Raw genomic sequence first — 20,856 nt, forward strand, 5'->3', positions numbered from 1 at the left:
CTCTTGGTTGCTCTACAAAGACTTCTTCCTGCAATTCACCCTGTAGGAAAACGCTCTTAACATCTAATTGGTAGACAGACCAACCTTTTTCTACTGCCACTCCTAATATCACCCTTATGGTGTCCCACCTAGCAACTGGTGCAAACACTTCATGAAAATCAATTCCCTCTTTCTGATGATATCCTTTTGCTACTAACCTTGCTTTGAATTTTTCAACTTCACCGTTCTCATTGAGCTTTGTTTTGAACACCCACTTTACTCCAATCTTTTTTTGCTCCTTCAGGCAGATTAACCAACTCCCAAGTGTTATTCTCTTCAATGGAAGCAATCTCCTTTTCCATTGCTACTCTCCACACTTCCTCTTGTACTGCCTCATCAAATGTTGTAGGATCTTCTGCTGTTATGAACATTGCACTGATTTCTCCTTCATTTTCTTCTACTATAAATCATGCATCTCTAGTGTCATAATCTTTGAATCACACTGGTCTCTTTACCAGTCTCTTGGATCGTTCTCTCACAGGTACCTAGGCTTCTCCTTCGCCAATATGAGAAGCTTCTGAACTGGGTTGAGCTGCCTCTTCGACAACAGTTTCTTCCTCTATCACTCGGTTTTCTTCTTCTGCAACCGTCTATTTTTCTGCAGGCTCAGCATCTGAATCATCCCATTGAAGCTCTTCCTCCTCTTGCTTTTCTTCCCAGTTCCAGCTTCTATTTTCATCAAACTGGACATCTCTACTTGTTACCATTTTCTTTGTTGATGGATTGTATAATCGATATGCCTTTGATTCCTTGCTAATTCCATAGAACACACACTTGATACTCTTCTCATCAAGTTTGATTCTTTTTTCATATGGTACAAGTGCATATGCAATGCTCCCAAACACTCTGAGATGTGTAACTGACGGTTTCAGGTTGCTCCACTTCTCCTCTGGTGTGACCTCGTTTAAAGCTTTTAATGGAGTCCTGTTCAATATGTATACAGCATATTGAACAGCTTCTGGCCAAAACCGTCTTGGAACACTTGCTTCTAGCATCATGCATCTTGTCATGTTCATGACCGTTCTGTTTTTTCTCTATGCAATTCCGTTCTGTTGAGGCGTATAGGCGGCTGTGAGTTGTCGTTTGATACCAAGTCCTTTGCAGTACTCGTCAAACTCCTTAGACTTAAATTCTCCTCCTCTGTCAGAGCGTAGACACACCAACAATTGTTCCAATTCTCTTTCTACTGCAACTTTGAACTCCTTAAACACCCTAAATGCTTCTGATTTTTCTGCTAGGAAGTAAGTCCAACACTTTCTACTATAATCATCTATGAAATTGATGATGTACCTTTTTCCACTTTCAGATGGTGGAGTAATGGGTCCACATATGTCCGTGTGAACTAGCTGGAGCCCCCGAGTTGATCTCCACACACTCTTCTTTGGGATGCTTTCTATATTTTGCTTTCCTCTCATGCAGATGTCACAAACAGCTTCCTCTGCTTCTTCACTCAGCTTTAATATCCTAATCACCATGTCTCTCTCAGCAAGAATCCTCAAGATTCCCTTACTGAGATGACCATATCTCCTATGCCACAAGTCATTTGTCTTCTCCATCACTTGTAGGCACCGACTCTCTTATGCTCTCTTAGCTTCTTTAACAATGGCAAATATTATGAACATCCGGTTTTTTGACATTGTGCCACACTACACATTCTCCATCTTCAATTATGACTCTTAATCCTTTCTCCTGCAGCTGCCCCACACTGAGAAGATTATTCTTCAGTCCCGGCACAAGATAGACGTCAGAGATTACTTGAATCCTCCCATTGATTTCAAGTCACAACTTCCCTTTTCCGTCTACAGACATCTTTCTGTCGTCCCCTAGCTTCACTGTTCTTTTAAAGGTGTCATCTAGCTCGATGAACCACTCCCTGGAACCACACATGTGATTACTACAACCTGAATCAAGGAACCAGACTTGCTCCTCATCATTCTTGATTTCTTCTAATTGTGCCATCAACAGCAGATCTTCTTCCAGCTCTACATAATTTGCATCTCTGTTCCACTATGGACACTCTGACTTGTAGTGTCCCATCTTGTGACATTTGAAGCATTCTACATGATCCTTGTTAGCATTGCCACAACCTCTTCCTTGATATCCACTTCTTCCTCTTCCTCTAGTTGGATATCCACTACAAGAAAACATGTAATTTGGGACTCCAGTTTGTGACTATTTTTTTGGTCGCAAAATAGAGTGACTCTTATAAGACTACTTTGTGACGATTCAACGACTACAAAATAATTGGAGAGAAAAACGTCGGTTATTAACAATGAAAGATATAAGTCACAAAAGAGTCTCTACTTAGCGACAACATTAGGACTAATTTTCGACAAATATATATTGGTCGCACACCGGTCACAAATTGCGACTACTATGTGACTCATTAATTAGTCGGTAATGATAGTCACAAAAACGTCGCATATTGAGGACTTATTTGCAACTTCATTTTTACCCTGATTTAGAAACATAGAGGTCACAATTTGCGACGAAATTGCGACAATTACCTGAAGAATTTGCGACTAACACCTGATTTAGCTACTCTTTTAGGACTGTTTACCCACTTTAGATATTGTTAATTTGAAATTACACATTTTAGATTTATTTACATGTTTAGTTTTATGTTTATTCTTTGTTTTGCTCGACATTATCAATAATAACTTTCTCAAAAGTCTTAAATTTCAATGATTATAAACTAAACATCCATAAGTTCCAAATCTATCTTAAGGGTTACATGTTCTTTTATGAGAATGTGTTGCAATGAAAAAAAATTTGAAAACTAAGTGATGAAAGCAATGTTTTACTAAATCTTACTATTACATGTACATTATATTACTACTATGAGAGCTCCTGAGTGATTTATATAAACAGTTTTGTTCATAATGTGTAGACTTCAAGATTTTTATTTTGTGATGTATATTAGGTAGTCTCAAAAACGTCACAATATGCGACTAATTTGCCACGCTGTTAGGACTACGTCAATATGTCACTCTTCTGCTACCTTTTAGCGACATATTTGCGACGTTATTGTGACTAACACCTGAAGAATTTGCGGCTAACACATGATTTAGCTACTACTTTAAGACTGTTTACCCACTCTCAATATTTTTAGTTTCAAATTTCACATTTTTCAGATTCATTTACATGTTTAGTTTTATATGTATTCTTTGTTTTTCTCAACCTTATATGTATCTAAATCTGATCTAATCATTTTCAAATCCTAAACCCCAATTCCTAAAAAAAAAAATAAAAATAATAAAAATTAGATTATCATTATAATTATTGGTTCCATTTATTTTAATCAAAATGAAATAAAAATAATGTTTATACAAAATTATTTGGATTTTATTGACGTAAAAAATTGAAGCTTCTCATTGGCTAATCTAAGAAGACAAGGATTGTAGTGTTGTTTTAATATCCACCGTTGATAGATTTAGATCTAACGGACCAAATCTTCTCCTTCTATTTCCCCTTCTCGTCTTCTTCTCTTTCTTCAAACAATTGAATCTCTCACCTTCTCTTCTCAACGATTCCTCTTCTCCTTCTCAACAATTCTTCTCTCATCTTCTTCCCCAAATTTTGAAACTACCGTTAACCACATCTGCATCTTGAAGCTTTAGTCTACCAGATCTGCACCTTCGGCCACACCTTTGACCGTTCACCACCACTGCATCTTGAAGCTTCAGTCTACCAGATGTGAAAGCTTTCATCGTCGTTCATCACCAACAGATCTCGAAGCTTACGCCGTTCACCACCACCGCGTCTTGAAGCTTCCGCCGTCGGTTACCACCAACACAACTCGAAGCTTCTGCCGTTCATCTAGATCTTCAACCGCTGCATCTTCTCTCTGCCGCCACAATCCTCTTCTCACTCGCTTTTTCCTCCACCGTCTCGTTCCTCCATAAACTCGCCGGAGACTAAGCTTTTCACCGGCCAACCACAACATCATATGTATTTTATTTTATTTTATTAGTTGATTTAATAAAATAGACCTTGTAATTTTTTTTCTACATAATTATTTTGTAATTTATAATCTTCAAATATAAAAATGAAATGTTGATATTATATTTACTGTTTATAATGAATTTAAGAAATAAATAATACTTTTAATTTAATTATTTTTGATTGATCTAATAAAATTAAATTTGTTTTTTTTTTTAGTTTTTCATTAAAATGTCGTTATATACGACTCGACGACCATATATTAGTCTTAAAAGAGTCGCAAATATGTGACAGTATCGTGACCATTTTTTCAAAATATACGACTGTTATTGTGTGTCTCTAAACCGTTGCTTTTATACGACCATATTCATCAGTCTTAAAAGAGTCGCAAATATGCCACCATATTGCGACAGTTATATTTTGCGACCGTTTTTTAGCGATCAACTTAGATAGTCTCGTATTAGTCGCAAATGACTGTTTTGCGACCATTTTAAGACTCTTTTGGGGGTCACAAACAGCTTGTTTTCTTGTAGTGATCCTCCCTTACCTCTGACATTGCTTGATCTCCATTGCCCTTCAACTTTTAGAGCTCTCTCCTCTCCATCATTCCTCACCATGTTTTGCTCATGAACCCTCAAAGAACTCTGAAAGCCATCGACAATCATACTCCTGATGTCTTTGGACTCCTCAATCGCACATACTATGTATGTGAATTTCTCAGCTAATGTTCTGAGAATCTTCTCGACGATCTTGAAGTAGGGCATATCTTCTCCAAGGTTGCGCATGTCATTAGCCACCTCCATTACTCTTGAGAAGTAGTCTTCTATTGTTTCTCCATTTCAAGAACCTCAAAGGACCTCCTTAGTCTCTGCAGTTGTGCACTCTGCACTCTGTCTTTTCCTTTGTATTTCTTCTTCATCGAATCTCACAGCTCCTTTGATGTGTCCTTCTTGAGAATCGATTTTAAGATCGTTTTGTCAATTGAGGCGAAGAGATAGTTCTTCACCTTGTGATCGGTGACAATCTTCTCTGCGATCTTCTCCTGCAACTCAGACCTCTGTGCTCCTGACATAACAGTTCCTCTCTCTTGACTGGGTATTCCGGTTTCAATCAGATCCCACCACTGCTTGGACTTGATTAGGTTCTCCATGAGCATTGCCCAATGCTCGTAATCTCCATCAAACTTTGGTAACACCATCGCATCCTTGTCACTCATTTTCTCTCAGGTTTAGTATCAATGGCTGTGATACCACTTTGTTATCTTTGTGAATAAGAAAGTTTTCTCAGAACCAAAAATGCTGAAAGCTTCATATTAATCAAAGGAGTTACAGGAAAAGGAATATATAGTAGACTAACAACTTAGCACTACCTCCTACTTTTTCAACTACTTTGTTATCAATGGATGACTCTCCTACAACTTGACAGATTCAAAGTAAACTTAAAAAACTTAACAACTTGATAAAACCACTACGTATACTTCAATCAGTTCCTGGAGTCACAACAGTCTGAAAGTAAGAGCTTTCCACTTGATCTGATACTGTATTCCAAAGTGAGTGTTTCCAAAACACATCCAACTGATTTCAATCTTAAAAGATTCAGCAAGTACAAAAGACGTTGCATTACAAATCTTAAAGATTAATCATAAGATTTTTATGCATTACAATCTTAAAGATTCAGGCAAGACATAAGACATATTGCATTCCAATCTTAAAAGATTCATCTAAAACAAAATTAGAGTAATGGGATTTTTTCTTCTTTTATTACAAATCCCAAAAGAAAAAGACTTAATTAGTTTTACTACTACTGATTTATCAACGATGACTTTAGTAACACCACTTTGAGGCCGATTTCATTCGCTTCTTTGAGATTGTTGTTGTTTCAATTCCTCCAACTCTTTCAACTTCTCCTGAATTTTCCTAATGCTTTCCAAGGTCTCTTCCTGATGAGAGATAACGGACTGCAAATATGAAAGAGGAAAAACTTATTAAAAAGAAACTATATGCAAAAAAAAGAAATCAAAAACTGATTCTGCATTTTGTTACCTTTTCCTATCGTATAATCTCTTGTGCACCCTCATCACTGATCGCAGAAGCTGTGAGCAAACAAAACAAATCAAGTTAGACAAAGAAGAAATATAAACATATAATAATAAAATCATCTCTACAACGAACCACATACCGATTCTATATCCAGTATGAAAATAAACAGATGCTGATAAATTTCTGTCTATTGATCTTTGTGAGTTACATACATATATATAAGAAATATCAAACTAGAATAGCAAATCAAGGAGTATCTACAACTAGTTGTGAAGTAAAGAGCTTCTGTTGCGGAGCTTGTTACAGCTGAGATAAGAGCAGAGGAAGATTCCACGAATATGCTTTAGTAAGATAACCGGTTATAAACCGGTATAACCAAGCTGGTGCGTACAGATTGCGGCCGATTGGTTTCGTAAGTATATCAGCAAGCTGCAACGTTGTATCCACATGCTGTAACTGAATATTGCGTCTAACAACCTCATCGCGAACAAAGTGGCAATCATTCTCAATATGTTTTGTGCGCTCGTGGAACACCGGATTTGTTGCGATTTGGATGGCCGATTTGCTGGAACACCGGATTTGGATGGTCATTCTTCATGACCAACTTTCATCGGTTGATCATGAAGAATGCCGAACGTACCTAACATTCTCTTGAGCCATATCAATTCCTGTACCAAGTCAGCCATTGCTCTGTATTCGGCCTCTGCCGAAGAACGGCTCACTGTCTTTTGTTTCCTAGCTTTCCACGAGACCGGAGAATCACCCAACTGAACAAAATAACCTGTAACGGATCTGCGAGACATTGGACACCGGGACCAATCGGAGTCACACCATCCTGTTACTTGGAAATTTTTATGCGATCTCAATAATATACCTTGACCAGGATCTGATTTTAAGTACTTCACCACCCTAAGTGCCGCAAGCCAATGATCCTCACGTGGTTCTTTCATAAACTGGGCGAACATGAACGGAGTAAGCCAAATCCGGGCGTGTTACACCCAAGTAGATCAATCTTCCTAGGAGTCTGCCATATGAAGTTGGATCGGAGAGTAGTGCTGAATTTGAGAAATGCAGCTTGTGATTCTGTTCTAAAGGAAACTCCACAGGTTTAGCACCAAGCAAACCAGTTTCTGCCAGGATATCAAGAGCGTACTTCCTTTGGCACAGATAAAAACCAGACTCATTTATTGCAACTTGGATACCCAAGAAATACCTTAGTGGTCCCAAATCCTTCATTCGAAAACAGGAAGCCAAGTACTCTTTGAACTCGTTAGTAGCTTTTTCTGAACTGCCTGTGATTATCAAATCATCAACATATATTAAGATATGCAATCTAACCGACCCTTCCTCGTAAGTGAACAAGGAGTAGTCGCCTAAAGCCTGTTCAAAGCCATAATCCAACAAAGCTGCTTGTTTTAAACCATACAAAGATTTGCGCAGCTTAAATACTTTGTTCTTATCCTCTAACTGGTAACCAGGTGGCAAACGCATATACACTTCTTCTTCTTCTAAATCCCCATGTAAAAACGCATTGTGCACATCCAACTGATGTACTACCCACCCATATTTAGCCGCGGTATCGAGAAAGAGACGTACCGTTCCCATTTTGGCGACAGGACAGATAGTTTCTCCATAGTCCTCTCCCTCGATCTGTCTATTACCCATGGCTACCAGGCGCGCCTTATAGCGTTCAATTGAACCATCAGATTGGAATTTCACCTTGAACACCCAATGACTACCAATTGCTCTTTTCTCTGGAGTCAAATCCATGACATCCCAAGTATGTAAATCTTGTAAAGCACCATATTCGGATCCCACTGCATTTCGCCACCTCTCATCTTCCATGGCTTGCTTGTAAGACTTAGGTTCAACCGTTGAGATAACTGCAACAACATAAGCAACATGTGTTTCCGAAAACCGACGTGTTGTATCCTGTTTGCTAATCGGATGAGCAGTATTGTAGGATTCCTTTTGTTGTTGCTTGCCCTTATCGACGACATAGTCTTTTAATTTGACCGATTGAGTTTTCTGGCGTTGACCCTTTCCTAGCCGGAGCTCGTTAGTTTCAGGAAGCTGGGAAATCGGATTTGTGTTTGAAGAAGACGATTGACCATGATGTCGTATCGGGTTAGTTATTTGTGGATCCATCTGATTGTCTTCTTGGGTCGTAACAGTGGGTTCCCTTGCTGGGCTTGGTGTAACTCGAAGTGAAACAATCGGATGTGTGGCAGTAGTTGGGCCTCGAGGCCCATCATCTTCATCAATTATACCTTCTGAAATTGGAGCCCATAAAATTTGGTCTTCATCGTCATCATTCAGGAGTGGGAATTTTGTGTTCGGCGAGAAAGGAATCTTCGACTCCGTAAACACCACGTCACGGGAGACGAAAAATTCCCTCGTTTCCAAATCATAAACTCGCCATCCCTTTTTCGGTAGGGATCGATATGCTCAAATTTATCCTATAGCTACTTTCTCAAACTAAGAGGTCACTGTAATATTTAGAGGTCGAATTTCATAAAGACTCAAGTCTAAACAATAAATTAAAGAGTTTTATAATTAAGCTAAACAAGTTGATTTAAATAAAGAAAAACAATACAAAATATTAAATAAAACTGTTGTAAATTCAGAAGATAAAAAAAGTTGGTCCAGGAAATTTCTTAGGAAATTACAAAATATTAAATCAATAATTTAATTAGGATTCAAGCAATTAAAAATCAGATTTAGAACTCTAAACACTTTTGTAAAATAAATCAGTTATCACTGCAAATATTATTTAAATTTAAAACCAGAAAATCCAAATCTCTTTGAAAAATTCTAGGTTAAAAATCAGCTTTAAAAACAAGTTTAGATTGTTCACAAAAATACTAAATCAAATCTCTTTGCAAGAAGTAATTGTGCTCATCAAAAGGTTTTATCAGGAAAATCAATTATATTCTTATATCAATCAATAATCCTAAGATCTAAATCCAGATGGCTAATCAAAAATCTAGCATTAAGAACAACCTATGATGAAGATATAAAAAGATAATGAGTCCTAAATAAACAGATCTAATAAATCATAAAATCTCTCTGAAAAACCCTGAACCTAACAAGCAAACTACTCAGACATATTCAATGAAAAACAAAACATAATTCTGAATAATAAGCAATTGAGATTAAAAGAGTAAGGAAGGAGTTTAGGAATTCTTCTCTCAAAGTAGTTCAGATCTCTCTCCCAAAAGCTCTCAAAATCTCACAAGGTTGCAGAAACATAAAACTTGCTTGAATAAAATTTCCGGGTTTTCTAAAACCCAAAAACACTATATATATGTCCTAAAACACGTCAGAGACTTGTGTTGCAAATATGGAAAACTTCGGGAAGCTTTGTAAAACTTCCAAATTTGTGATTCTTCATCGCCTGAAGAGGGTGTCGACCGATGCTCCTTCGGTGTTGGTCGATGCTGCTACTCTGATCCGACTCCAAGTTCTTTTCCTTCTGTAAAAATGCTCCAAAATCATCCAAATTGCTCCACTTTGATCCTTCTATGTCAAAGTCCTAGAAAACCTGCAAAGACTCAAAAACATCCTAGAAAACAAATCAAAAGACTCAAAAAGCCTCCTTATATCATGGTTAAAAACCACAAAAACCATGATATATCAGGGATACCCAACGAAGATACATCGGCGACTTCTCGAAGCAAATTTGTCTCCTCCGCGAGTCAGGTTATAAGCGAAGAAAAGGCTACAAAACACCCTGATATGTTCATATGTCGGAACCTTGTTATAGAGCATCTCAAATGGAGTTACATTACCCAGAACTGAACTTGGTGTTCGATTAATTAGATAACCAGCTGTGAGAACGCATTCTCCCCAAAACTCCAACGGTAAATTGGCTTGAAACCGTAAGGCTCTGGCCACATTTAGAATGTGTCTGTGTTTTCTCTCAACCCTTCCGTTTTGTTGAGGAATTCCGACACATGAGGTTTCATAGATTACCCCTTGTTGCTGAAAGAATGTTGTCAATGCTAAGAATTCCGATCTGTTATCACTTCTGATCGTCTTAACTGGTGTTTCAAATTGTCTCTTGGTGAGTGCAAAAAGTCTCGTAGTCTACCTGTAGCTCCACCTTTGTCATTCAACAAATACAACCAGACCCCTCTTGAGAAGTCATCTACGACTGTGAGAAAGTAGCGTGCACCATTGTGTGAAGGAACAAGATATGGTCCCCATAAGTGAACATGAATTAACTCAAAAATCTTTGTAGTTTTATTCAAACTTATTGGAAAAGAAACTCTGGTCTGCTTTGCGCGGAGACAAACTTCACACCTTATTCATACTAGAAACAGAAGTAGAATTTGAAAAACAAGGGAGCAGTCCTACTATTTTTGCAGAAGGATGACCCATCCTATTGTGCCACATCTCATACTCCTTCTCCTCATTAGTCGTGACAGCAGCAACAGTCTCTATACTGCAAAAGTGGAAAGTCCCTCCTACTCTATTACCAGCTCCAATCACCATCCTGGAAGCTCGGTCCTGGACCACAAGAAATGTGTCAGCTAGCTGTACTACACATCTATTCTCATCCATGAGCTGAGCAACGAAAATCAAATCAGATTGCAACTTTTCCACATAATAAACCGATTTCAAAATGAGGTTTGAACCAAGTCGTATAGAGCCTTCTTTAAGAGAAACTTGTTCTCTTCCATCAGCCATGATTATCAACACAGGTGGCATGTCTCTAACATTTGACAAAGTCTCAAAACGTCCTGTCAAATGATGAGAAGCACCTGAATCCATTATCCAAGAAGGAAAGGATGACTTACCAGAGACTTTTTCTGTGGTGTTCTCCTTCCCGGCATTGAGGATGCTCTTCAAAGCTCTCCATTGTTGATCATTCAAGCCGTTTACCCCATCCCGATCTTGATCAGTAATCACATGATTCACTTGTTCTTGAGTAGCTTGTTCGATAGCAGGGACAACCACACGGTTTGCATAAGTGACATGGTTTCCCCTGCCTCTTCCTCCACTAGAATTTGCACCACCATGTCCTTTTCCTTGGAGTGATCTGCTATTAGGGCGATCTCCCCACCATTCTGGATAACCGATGACAGCAAAGCAATTATCAGCAACATGACCCGATCGATTGCATAACTTGCACAACACATTTTTCTCTTTATCCTCAAGACGAAATCTTGGTTTGGTGTTTACCGCAAAAGATATCACCTCATGTCTCTCTTCTCCACTTACGCTAAGATCCTCTTCTTGGCGTACAATGTTGTACACCTCCTCCAAAGGTTGCACCGGAACCCTTGCTACAAGACTGGAACGAACTGCCTTGTAAGGATCATCAAGCCCACATAAGAACTGATGAACTTTGTCCTCTTCACGATCCGCCTCATGTGCAGCACCAAGATCACAAGTGCAAAGACCACATCGACATGTCTTGATCGGACGATAAGCAGCAAGACTGTCCCAGATACGGTTTAGTTTTCCATAATAGGCTTCAATCGCTAGCCCTCTTTGCTTGCAACAAGCCAGTTCAGCTTTGATTTGCTGAATTCTTGACCCATTCATCACAGCAAACCACTTTTTCAAGTAATCCCAAAGATCTTTTGCTACATCACAGTGAGAGATTGTTGTATGTAGCACTGGATCAGTGGTCATCTTAATCCAAGATACGAGTAGAGCTTGGATTGTCCACCAATCCTCCAAATCAGGTGAGTCTGCTTGTGGTCGTTCAATTGTCCCATCTAAGAAGCCAAAATTCTTTCGAGATGTCAACGCTGTTCTCATGCCACATTCCCACTCGTCGTAGTTCGTCCCTTTCAGAAGCGGATGCGAGATCACAGCACCGGGATGCCGATAAATTTCTGTCTATTGATTTTTGTGAGTTACATACATATATATAAGAGAGATCAAACTAGAATAGCAAATCAAGGAGTATCTACAACTAGTCACGAAGTAAAGAGTCGGAGCTTGTTACAGGTAAGATAAGAACAGAGGAAGATTCCAGGAATATGCTTTAGTAAGATAATCGGTTATAAACCGATATAACCAAACACTCTCCAATACAATAACAAGTCCCAGTGGTACAGCTACCAAAACCTGCATTCAAAGGAAAATAAACCCAAGAGAGTGATTTCACATATAATATATGTTCAGTCAACTCAAAACGAAGAAGCCAAACAGAGAAATCAGAAAATTAAAGGTATGACCTTTGCAATCGAGCTCAATCTCCTCATCATCTTTGGCCTTCGATTTCGATTTCTCTCTCGCTTCGATTTCAATGTTAATCTTCACTTTTTTTGGACAAACGAGGTTTAAGGTTTTGTTATAACTTCGGACGTTCTGCCGTTCTTTCGTTTTAATAACAAAAATAAACGACACGTAGTTTTCAAGTTAATAGCAAAAACGGCAAGACTTGGTTTCTTTGATTAATGAAACAATCTATAATACCTCCGTCTTCTTCTTCATTAACTCACTCATAAAGGAAGCAAAAAAAAAAAAAAGAGTTTGATTTCGTCGTCTTCACAGCTTTCTTCTTCTCTCGCGACCAAAAAGATATCTTAAAATCGACGTCGTTTTGGTTCTAATCGTATTCCGGCGAACTTGACTCGGAGGCTTATTCGTCGATGGCATACGTCGACCATGCGTTCTCGATATCGGACGAAGACCTAATGATTGGGACTTCGTATACCGTCAGTAATCGACCACCGGTGAAAGAGATCTCACTCGCGGTGGCTCTTCTCGTCTTCGGAACCCTGGGAATTGTCTCTGGTTTCTTCATGGCTTATAACCGAGTTGGTGGTGATCGAGGTCACGGTACGGTTCCTTGATTAATCAATTGTTACTAATTTTGCGCTTCTCTGTGTTCTTGATTAGCTTAGATTGAGGAAATTAGTAAGTAACCTGGATGATTTGGTAGTCCTGCTGCTTGCTTGTGTGTAGACTTTGTTAGTTTCCTGAAGAAACCTAGTTTGGGGAGATTTAAGGATTAGTTTGAAAACTTTTTAGGAAACTGCTTAGTGTTGTTGGACTTGGTTTTGGTCTCTATTTGTAAGGTTTTCTAGGGATCAATTAGTGAAACATGTGGATCTCTCTCGATCAAACAAATCACCAGAGGCATTAGATTTGGTTGCTCTCTCTGATAATTTCCACATTGGTTTAGTTAGTTTCAGAGAGTCAGATTTTTGTGGAAATCGATAAAGTTTATTCCTTTGATCTCATCTTTGCAATATATACTGAAATTACTGATCTTCTCTGGTTGCCTGAAACTTCTTAATTGTTCATTTTACACATCTACTCACTGCTATGTTAAACAAAAGCATCTGCATCAGATTCTTAGTATAATAGAATAGGTTATATTTTCTTTACCAGTGCTAGAGGAGACAATCACTTGTTTCTCATTCTCATTGTCACTTCCACAACTGATCGTTTCTATGTAAATTATTGCCCTTGGGGTTCTTTCTCACTTCCATCTTTTTAAACAAAACACTCTACACCAAGTGGGGTTTAGAACGTAAAACAGGACACAGCCTTTCAATTTTTGTATTTCGAGAAAACTATTCAAACTAATGATTACTGAAAACTCACTCCTTTTTTTGGTGTTGAAACAGGGATTTTCTTCATTGTACTCGGATGTCTTCTGTTTATCCCGGGGTTTTACTATACACGGATTGCATATTACGCATACAAAGGATATAAAGGTTTCTCCTTCTCAAACATACCATCCGTTTAAGACTTATGAATCGGCGTCTGTCCTCTCTTACACTCAATGTATAGGTTGTTTCCGAAGGGAAGATTTTATATTGCTTAAAACTAGTGACTTAATTATTCTCTTTTGTGATTTTACATTACTCGAATGACCTATGTTTGATATGTATCTCTTTTTGGTTTCTCATTCTCTATGTTAGATCATAACTCTTTGATAAACATCCTTGTAACGTATAGACTAAGCTAATCACAGGTGATGTAATTGGTGTGTTTATTTCAAAGTTCAAACTTCAAACCAGAAGTTAACAATTTTCAAAAAAAAAAAAAAAATGAAGAAGATAATCGATGATTTTACTTAAAAACAAGTTTGGCAAAAGTTGTGTTACTGTAAACATTGTAGAAGTCAAAATGCAAACCAATAATAATAATTATGGTTGTGTATTTTTTTTTTTTTTTTTTTCATCTAAATCAGATTTATGGCAAACGCAAGTATATGTAAGTACATAGTTTGGCATTTTCACAAAAAAACAAACATTTCAAAAACTAAAGGTTCATATTGCTTGTTGCTTAGAGCTTAGCCACTTAGTAACATACTACCATATAAAAGTTTGATAAACCCACAAAAGTATTTAAATGTTTTATTTCCTAAACTGTCTTATATAGATGAGCTTAGTTTTGTGAATGTTAATCGAATATTACTCGTGTATGTTACTGTGTGATTGCCTGTAAAAGTTGAGTAATTAAAGTTGCTTGCATGTACATAGCATAGGTAATTGATCCTTTGATAAATTATATTATATATATATATATATGTGATTCGAGTTCCTATGACTTATCTAATCAATTTTCCTGCATGAATAAATCTTTAAACCCCTGAGAACTTTGTGACACCCAAGTCCAGCTTTATTTAATAATATCTTAGCCGACTTTTTACTACTTGGTGAAAATAAAGTTTAAGATATAATTTTAGTTTTGAGACTATTATAACTAGTGTAAGTCAAAGTCATCAAGAGCGTTAAAAAGAATGCTTGATGGATTGAGAATTTTAACTGATTTAAAAATCCAAAAAAAATAGTGTTTTGTCACTTGATATAGTCCTCGAGATTTTTAAAAAACTGAGTTTTGTCTCAATTACTATATACGAATGAAATTTATGTATATGATCATGATTGCACCAACTGATCGGACCGTGGTAGTGAGTGCTGCTCAGTGCTCGTGGGTTAAAAATTCATCCAGCCTAAGATCGATTACCACTCAAAAAGTCACACCCGATATGGCTTGCCGGTTCTCAAATCACCCGGTTGAAGTGAATGCAGATTTTGGAGCCGTGATGGATGTCCTTAAGGGTTACCCTGGGGAGTAAGACACTTAAATTAGGTCATCCATTGCTATGAGCTACTTGTATATTATCTCCGTCTACTTTTCTATTTCTATTTCTGTTTGATACTCTTTTGGAAGAAATTTGATGCAATTGTTCAAACACATTACACACTCTTCGTCTGTGATTCGAAATCCAACTTCAAATGATTGCTCGAGGATTTTTATTTTCTTGTCTGAAGTGTTCTCATTTAACAAAAAAATTCAAAAGCAAACGACGCCGTTTTATTGTTATAAAGTAACAAACCATGTCGTTTTCTAGTGTCGGGAAACAACACGTAGTTAGAAAATAAATTCATCAAACCCTCTGGAAAAAGAAGGGTTTCAATTCAAATTCAAAGGGACAATTGAATTGAATCTTTTACCCCAATTCTAATCGATCGATCCCAAATTCCCCCAATGGTGTGGTTTCAGTGCGAAGATTGTGGCGAGAGTCTGAAGAAGCCAAGGCTACCAAAGCACTTCAGTATGTGCAGTGCCACCAAGGTACACTCTACTTCTCCGATGATTCTTCTCTTTAATCTCTCTCTCTTGAATCCTGATGATATCTTCGAATCTTCGTCATGATCAGTTATCTTGCCTTGACTGTGGAAACATGTTTGCGCAAGATAGTGTTCACTATCATAATCAGTGCATCACCGAAGCGGTAAGTATTTGCGAATCAAATCTCTATCAAAATCATCTCGTCCTGTTTCTGTTTGATGATGTTATAATCCCTAAATGGTTCTGCGTTCTATGGAATCTTTTTTTGGCCTTTTAGGTTTAGTTATGTATTTTCTTGAAGAGGTTAAAGATTTATTTCGTGTTGTTTCTGTATTTAGGAGAAATATGGTCCAAAGGGGCTATATAATTTCCGCAATTCGAAACGAAATCATCTCGATTTCGATATAAATGGCGAGTTATTCGTGAGTCCTTCTTGGTTTTGTAGGTACTCTCACATCTTTTAGTCATCCTTCCATTGTCTATTTAATCAAGTTAAATCCTATATTCGAGGTTTTGACTAATTGAGACTTTGCTCCATAACGTAGTGTTTGTTTGTGAGTGCTTTCTTGTGGTGAGGTTTTATGAGGAAAATGACTTGATTTTTTTTTCTATTTGCAGCTTATGTGATGCAAATATGACTTGCGAGCAGGATTATTTTGCCCATGTCTCTGGAATGAGACACCGAGAGAAAGAAAAAGAGGTTGCTGAACAACCAACAGATGATAAGGACAACTTAAAACAACAGCCCGACTTAGATATCTATGTTGGTTTATCAAAACACTATCCATGGTTCTGTAGGTAATTACATCTTTCACTTTTCCTTCCATTTTCTGTATTTCTATGATTGTCTGAGGTTGGACTACATTGTTTACGAGTACAATAAAATCAGTCTAAAAGAACTCTTATCTTTTTTTTTTTTTTTTAGGTAATACTGGTGGAGACTTTCGTAATGTATTGTTGTTTGTGTGCTCTCTTGTGGTGAGATTTTATGAGAACATGCATTAAATGTTTTTATCTATTTCGTTCCAGCTTGTGTAACATAAACGCTACAAGCCAGCAGACTTTGTTGTCCCATGCCAATGGGAAGAAACACCAAGCGAAGGTCAAACGGTTTGATGCTGAACAACAGCAACGACAATCAAAACAACATTCCACGATTAAGAAGGACAACTCAAATCAACAGATGATCGAAGTTGATATAAATGTCGAGTTATCCAACCGTCCTCCATGGTTTTGTAGGTAATCTCTTCACATCTTTCACCTTTTCACTGCCATTTCCTATATTTATCACGTTAGAAAAACGAATATGCACTTTTGATGTGAGATTACTGATATGTTAATTATGAAATAATTGAGGCTGGTCTACAATTGTTAGGAGTATAATAGTGTCATTTTAGAAGAACCTTTTATTTCTGTCTTTGGATAGGTCAAAGACTTATTGAAACTTGGTGTAAAATGAATTGGCATTTGCAAATGCCTTGTTTATCCGTTTTCTTAGTAAGAGTGCTCACCAAATCTACATGCCAATGATGCCATTGCCACCTGAGTAGGCTAGTTGTGACTAGGATAATTCTAAGTAGGATGTGCATCAGCTATTGAGTGGAGTCGTGTATATGGTCAGTTTTGCATCATTGTTATGGTTTCATGGATTTCTCTTTGATTGTGTACTGTAATAATAAATAGAGATGATTTTTATGTTCGTTCTTATCAGTTTTCTCAGGGAAGAGTTAATGCTTTGAATATGTCTATTTGGTTCCAGGTTGTGTAACACAAAGGCTACCAGCCAGCAGACTTTGTTATCTCATGCCAATTGGAAGAAACACCGAGCGAATGTTGAATGGTTTCTTGCTGAACAACAACAACAATTAGAAACACCGACGGTGGATAAGAAGAATACAATTGAAAATGCTTATGATGGTGATTTCGAGCCGAATAAAGTATATTTGCCTGTCTCCTCAGGTGTTGCTAATGGATATTCACAGGCTGACAAAAAGAGAAAGCTAGAGACTTTCGATGAAACAGAGAACAGGGAGGTAATTCAGGCCGAAGAAGCGAAAGGAGGGGGTGAGGAAAAGAGTGAAAGAAATAAAGCCAAAAAGCAAGACAGTGAGAGGGAGGGAAATCAGGAGACTAAGCCAGACTCTGACTTTGAGTATGAAAAGGAAGACATCAAGCAGCTGTTGGTATCTTACTCGAAGGAAGAGCTTGTCAACCTCGTATACAAGACTGCCGAGAAGGGCTCTCGATTGTTCACTGCCATCATTGAGTCGGCGGAACGTGACATCGCTCAGCGAAATATATTTGTGCGTGGCTTTGGATGGGACACAACGCACGAGAACCTCAAGGCCGCTTTTGAGTCCTATGGGGAGATAGAGGAGTGCTCGGTGGTCATGGACAAGGACACTGGAAGAGGTAAAGGCTACGGGTTTGTGTTGTTCAAGACGCGGAAGGGAGCAAGAGAGGCACTGAGAAATCCAGAGAAGAGGTTGTACAACCGCATAGTGGTATGTAACCTAGCATCAAAGAAGCCGTCTGGGGCTGGAAAGGTGCAAGATATGGTTGAACCGGTGAAGATTGATCTAACTCAGATGGCTAATCAGCCGGTGAAGATTGATCTAACTCAGATGGCTAATCAGAGTGAAGTGACGTTCCCAGGGCTTGAACTGCCTCACCGGTATGCACTCGAGAATATGCACCAGCAACAGGCTATGGACATGTACAGACAGAACATACCCTTTTACGGACACTCTCAGCTTGCTGATTTTGACCCGATGTATGGTGCATTGCCTGGTAATCAAATGGTAGCTGGTCAACCAAACTATTGTATGTTTGGTTCGGGTATGATGATGAACCAGGGATCGATGTTGCCACCACCTAACCATATGGGCATGACAGGGCAATATTTTGGTGATAGCGAACATGCTTGGTATCAGAGGTAGCTGAGATCAATTGGTGAAGCTTTCATTTCAAGTAGACTTTTTAATCTACGGTTAGGCTATTAATTCATCTGGTGTCTTTATGAAATCTATCATGAAGCCAGAAAAACTAATTTCCGGTTTTCGAGTTCTGTGAATATAACCAAACTAAAATTAGAGTTTTTTTTTGGGTTTTGTTTGTTTTTTTTTTTTCTGGATAAAAATAACTATAAAGTTGAATAAATAATTGACCTCTTTAAACTTACTAAATACAGTTAAACCTGTCTGTAATTTTTTTTTTTGGAAAATATAAATTTTGTAACTGAATTCTGACTGATTGACTCGGTTTGGTTCGGTTTGTATATCTAGACCACAAAATTAATTTCCCCTCATAGCGCGCTTGTCGTTTTACAAAAGAAAACTAAGAAACCATGTCGTTTTTAGTGTTCAAAAACAGCGCGTCGTCTGACACTTCAATAAACAAACTCTTCATTGTTGTAAGCCGTTCTAAAACCCTAGCTGTACCCCAATCTTTATACCCAGAATTTGATCTCTCTGCTAAATTTTTTTCGCACAAATCTCAAATTCGATCATCGGAAGAGGAACACGATGGTTTGGTTTCAATGCGAGGACTGTGGAGAGAATCTGAAGAAGCCAAAGCTCCCGACTCACTTCAGGATGTGCAGTGCCACAAAGGTAAAGATTCTTTTGTTGTTCTTCTTCTGGTGAAATCGAAACTGTATGATGATTGTTTCTGCTAAGTCTCTTTCGTTTGTTGTGGTGCTTATGAATAGTTATCGTGCATCGATTGTGGAGAAATGTTTGGGAAAGATAGTGTACAAGGACATAACCAATGCATTACTGAAGCTGTAAGTGATTTATCATTCTCTACGGAAACAAATTGGTTTGAATTTTAGTTTTTGGATTTAAAAAGACTGAAGCTTTGTTTCTGTGTTTAGGAGAAGTATGGTCCAAAAGGGCAGTCAAAGTCATCTAATGGCACACCTGCAAAGCCAAAGGACAGCTCCAAGCAACAGCCTGATTTTGATATTAATGTCGGCTTATCAAACCGATATCCATGGTTTTGTAGGTAATTTATTTACATCTTTGGACTTTACCTTGTGTTTTCTTCGGTTTAGACATGGATGCAGTTTTGATGTGTTGAGGTTTGTGTCTACACTGGCTGGTTGTATCTTTCGAATGATAGAGATGAATGTAGACTTTAGTTTTTAGAGTGTATTGTTGTTTGTGCGTGTTGTTGACTCTTGGTGAGATTTTGTGAGGACATGCTTTTGAGTAATTTATGTATTTGGTTGCAGTATATGTTACACAAAAGCTACTAGCCAGCAGACATTGCTTGCCCATGCGGATGGGAAGAAGCACCGAGGAAAAGCAAAAGCCTTCCATGCTAGACAACAACAATCCACGGTGGATAAGAAGGATGGAAGCGAAAATGCTTCTACTGGTGATTCCGAAAAGAAGCAAGTGGATATACCTGTCCCCTCCTCCGGTGTTGCAAATGGAGACTCGCATGCTGGGAAAAAGAGAAAGCTAGAGACTTTGGCTGAAACAAGTAAAGGTGAGGTAGTTCAAGCCGAAGAAGCAAAAGGAGGTGAACTAAAGAAAGCGAAGAAACAGGACCATGAGAAGAAAATCAATTGGAAGAAGTTGATCACATCGGCTTTGAAGTCTGTACGTAAACTCTCCCTCAGTTTCGGTTTTCGATTTTAACCCTTTTTTTGTTTGCAGCTTGCAGTTTCCATTATTACTAATGCAATAACACATTGTTGAATTTGTATTGATACAGAACGATGATAAAACTTTGAAGATGAAGAAACTGAAAAAGCTCGTTCTAGAATCTCTGGTGGATTCAAGCATAAACAAGTCTGAGCTCAAGGCAGAACTAGAGCTAAAGGTCAGGAAAATCTCGGCTGCATAATACACAACGAATCTATTCCCTGCTTTAGAAAGTTCTTCTGAATAAAGTCTTTTTGTTTTTCCACAATCTTACAGGTGAACTCGAGCTCTAGATTCACGGTTGACGGGAAGTATGTGAAACTTGTGGCTAAAGATTGAATCTAGTTCTTGAGCCAAACCATTGGTAACATGCCTATTCAAATCGGGGTTACCCGTCACAGTTTGTCATATGAATTGCTAGTACTGTCTGTGCCAAATGTGGAATTTCATCAAACTATCCTATTTTATTTTCTTGACTAATATTTTAGGCTCCAAAATCCAGTTTTTGAACGTTTAACCCCTTTACATACTGCACAAACAAACACAAGCTTATAATATCAGAAATCAAATCAAACTCTTCCTTCTCCAACTCTAAACTTGAACTCATCTTACCTTTTACATTACAAATATTA

General features: G+C 38.0%; 5 protein-coding genes across 9 annotated transcripts; 3 read left to right on the plus strand and 2 right to left on the minus strand.

Annotated features, from left to right (window-relative positions):
• Positions 1-1,818: 1,818 nt before the first annotated feature.
• On the minus strand, positions 1,819-4,784 carry LOC147950315 (uncharacterized). The gene is made up of 2 exons (XM_087512903.1): positions 4,529-4,784; positions 1,819-2,021 (listed from the first exon to the last, which is right to left on the minus strand). The coding sequence occupies exons 1-2, from the start codon at positions 4,782-4,784 to the stop codon at positions 1,819-1,821; spliced, it is 459 nt and encodes a 152-aa protein (XP_087369029.1).
• A 4,371-nt stretch (positions 4,785-9,155) lies between these two features.
• On the minus strand, positions 9,156-12,309 carry LOC109126094 (uncharacterized). Of its 4 annotated transcripts, XR_015563912.1 has the most exons (5): positions 12,215-12,309; positions 11,983-12,104; positions 11,208-11,873; positions 10,823-11,092; positions 9,156-10,532 (listed from the first exon to the last, which is right to left on the minus strand). XR_015563912.1 is itself a non-coding variant. In XM_087461834.1 (4 exons), the coding sequence occupies exons 3-4, from the start codon at positions 11,790-11,792 to the stop codon at positions 10,498-10,500; spliced, it is 1,005 nt and encodes a 334-aa protein (XP_087317960.1). In that variant the 5' UTR covers positions 11,793-11,869; positions 11,983-12,104; positions 12,215-12,309; the 3' UTR covers positions 9,156-10,497. The 4 variants fall into 4 exon arrangements, 2 of the variants coding, with proteins under 2 accessions (XP_087317960.1, XP_087317957.1); XR_015563907.1 differs by having other exon boundaries at positions 11,208-12,104; XM_087461834.1 differs by having other exon boundaries at positions 10,823-11,869.
• A 176-nt stretch (positions 12,310-12,485) lies between these two features.
• On the plus strand, positions 12,486-13,993 carry LOC104701320 (uncharacterized). The gene is made up of 2 exons (XM_010416975.3): positions 12,486-12,821; positions 13,616-13,993. The coding sequence occupies exons 1-2, from the start codon at positions 12,632-12,634 to the stop codon at positions 13,735-13,737; spliced, it is 312 nt and encodes a 103-aa protein (XP_010415277.1). The 5' UTR covers positions 12,486-12,631; the 3' UTR covers positions 13,738-13,993.
• Positions 13,994-15,367: 1,374 nt separating this feature from the next.
• Positions 15,368-18,757, plus strand: LOC147950316 (UBP1-associated proteins 1C-like). 2 transcript variants are annotated; one of them, XM_087461859.1, is made up of 6 exons: positions 15,368-15,575; positions 15,661-15,735; positions 15,911-16,017; positions 16,191-16,370; positions 16,602-16,811; positions 17,332-18,757. In XM_087461859.1, exons 1-6 carry the CDS (start codon positions 15,489-15,491, stop codon positions 18,509-18,511), a joined length of 1,839 nt encoding a protein of 612 aa, XP_087317985.1. In that variant the 5' UTR covers positions 15,368-15,488; the 3' UTR covers positions 18,512-18,757. The 2 variants fall into 2 exon arrangements, with proteins under 2 accessions (XP_087317985.1, XP_087317993.1); XM_087461867.1 differs by lacking the exon at positions 15,911-16,017 and having other exon boundaries at positions 15,421-15,575.
• A 226-nt stretch (positions 18,758-18,983) lies between these two features.
• Positions 18,984-20,721, plus strand: LOC104701332 (UBP1-associated proteins 1C). The gene is made up of 6 exons (XM_010416999.3): positions 18,984-19,183; positions 19,282-19,356; positions 19,447-19,577; positions 19,807-20,179; positions 20,295-20,402; positions 20,501-20,721. The coding sequence occupies exons 1-6, from the start codon at positions 19,097-19,099 to the stop codon at positions 20,561-20,563; spliced, it is 837 nt and encodes a 278-aa protein (XP_010415301.1). The 5' UTR covers positions 18,984-19,096; the 3' UTR covers positions 20,564-20,721.
• The last annotated feature ends 135 nt before the right edge of the window (positions 20,722-20,856 follow it).

This window comes from Camelina sativa, chromosome 1, assembly GCF_030686135.1.
Source record: "Camelina sativa cultivar CO46 ecotype springtype chromosome 1, ASM3068613v1".
Lineage (NCBI taxonomy): Eukaryota > Viridiplantae > Streptophyta > Magnoliopsida > Brassicales > Brassicaceae > Camelina > Camelina sativa.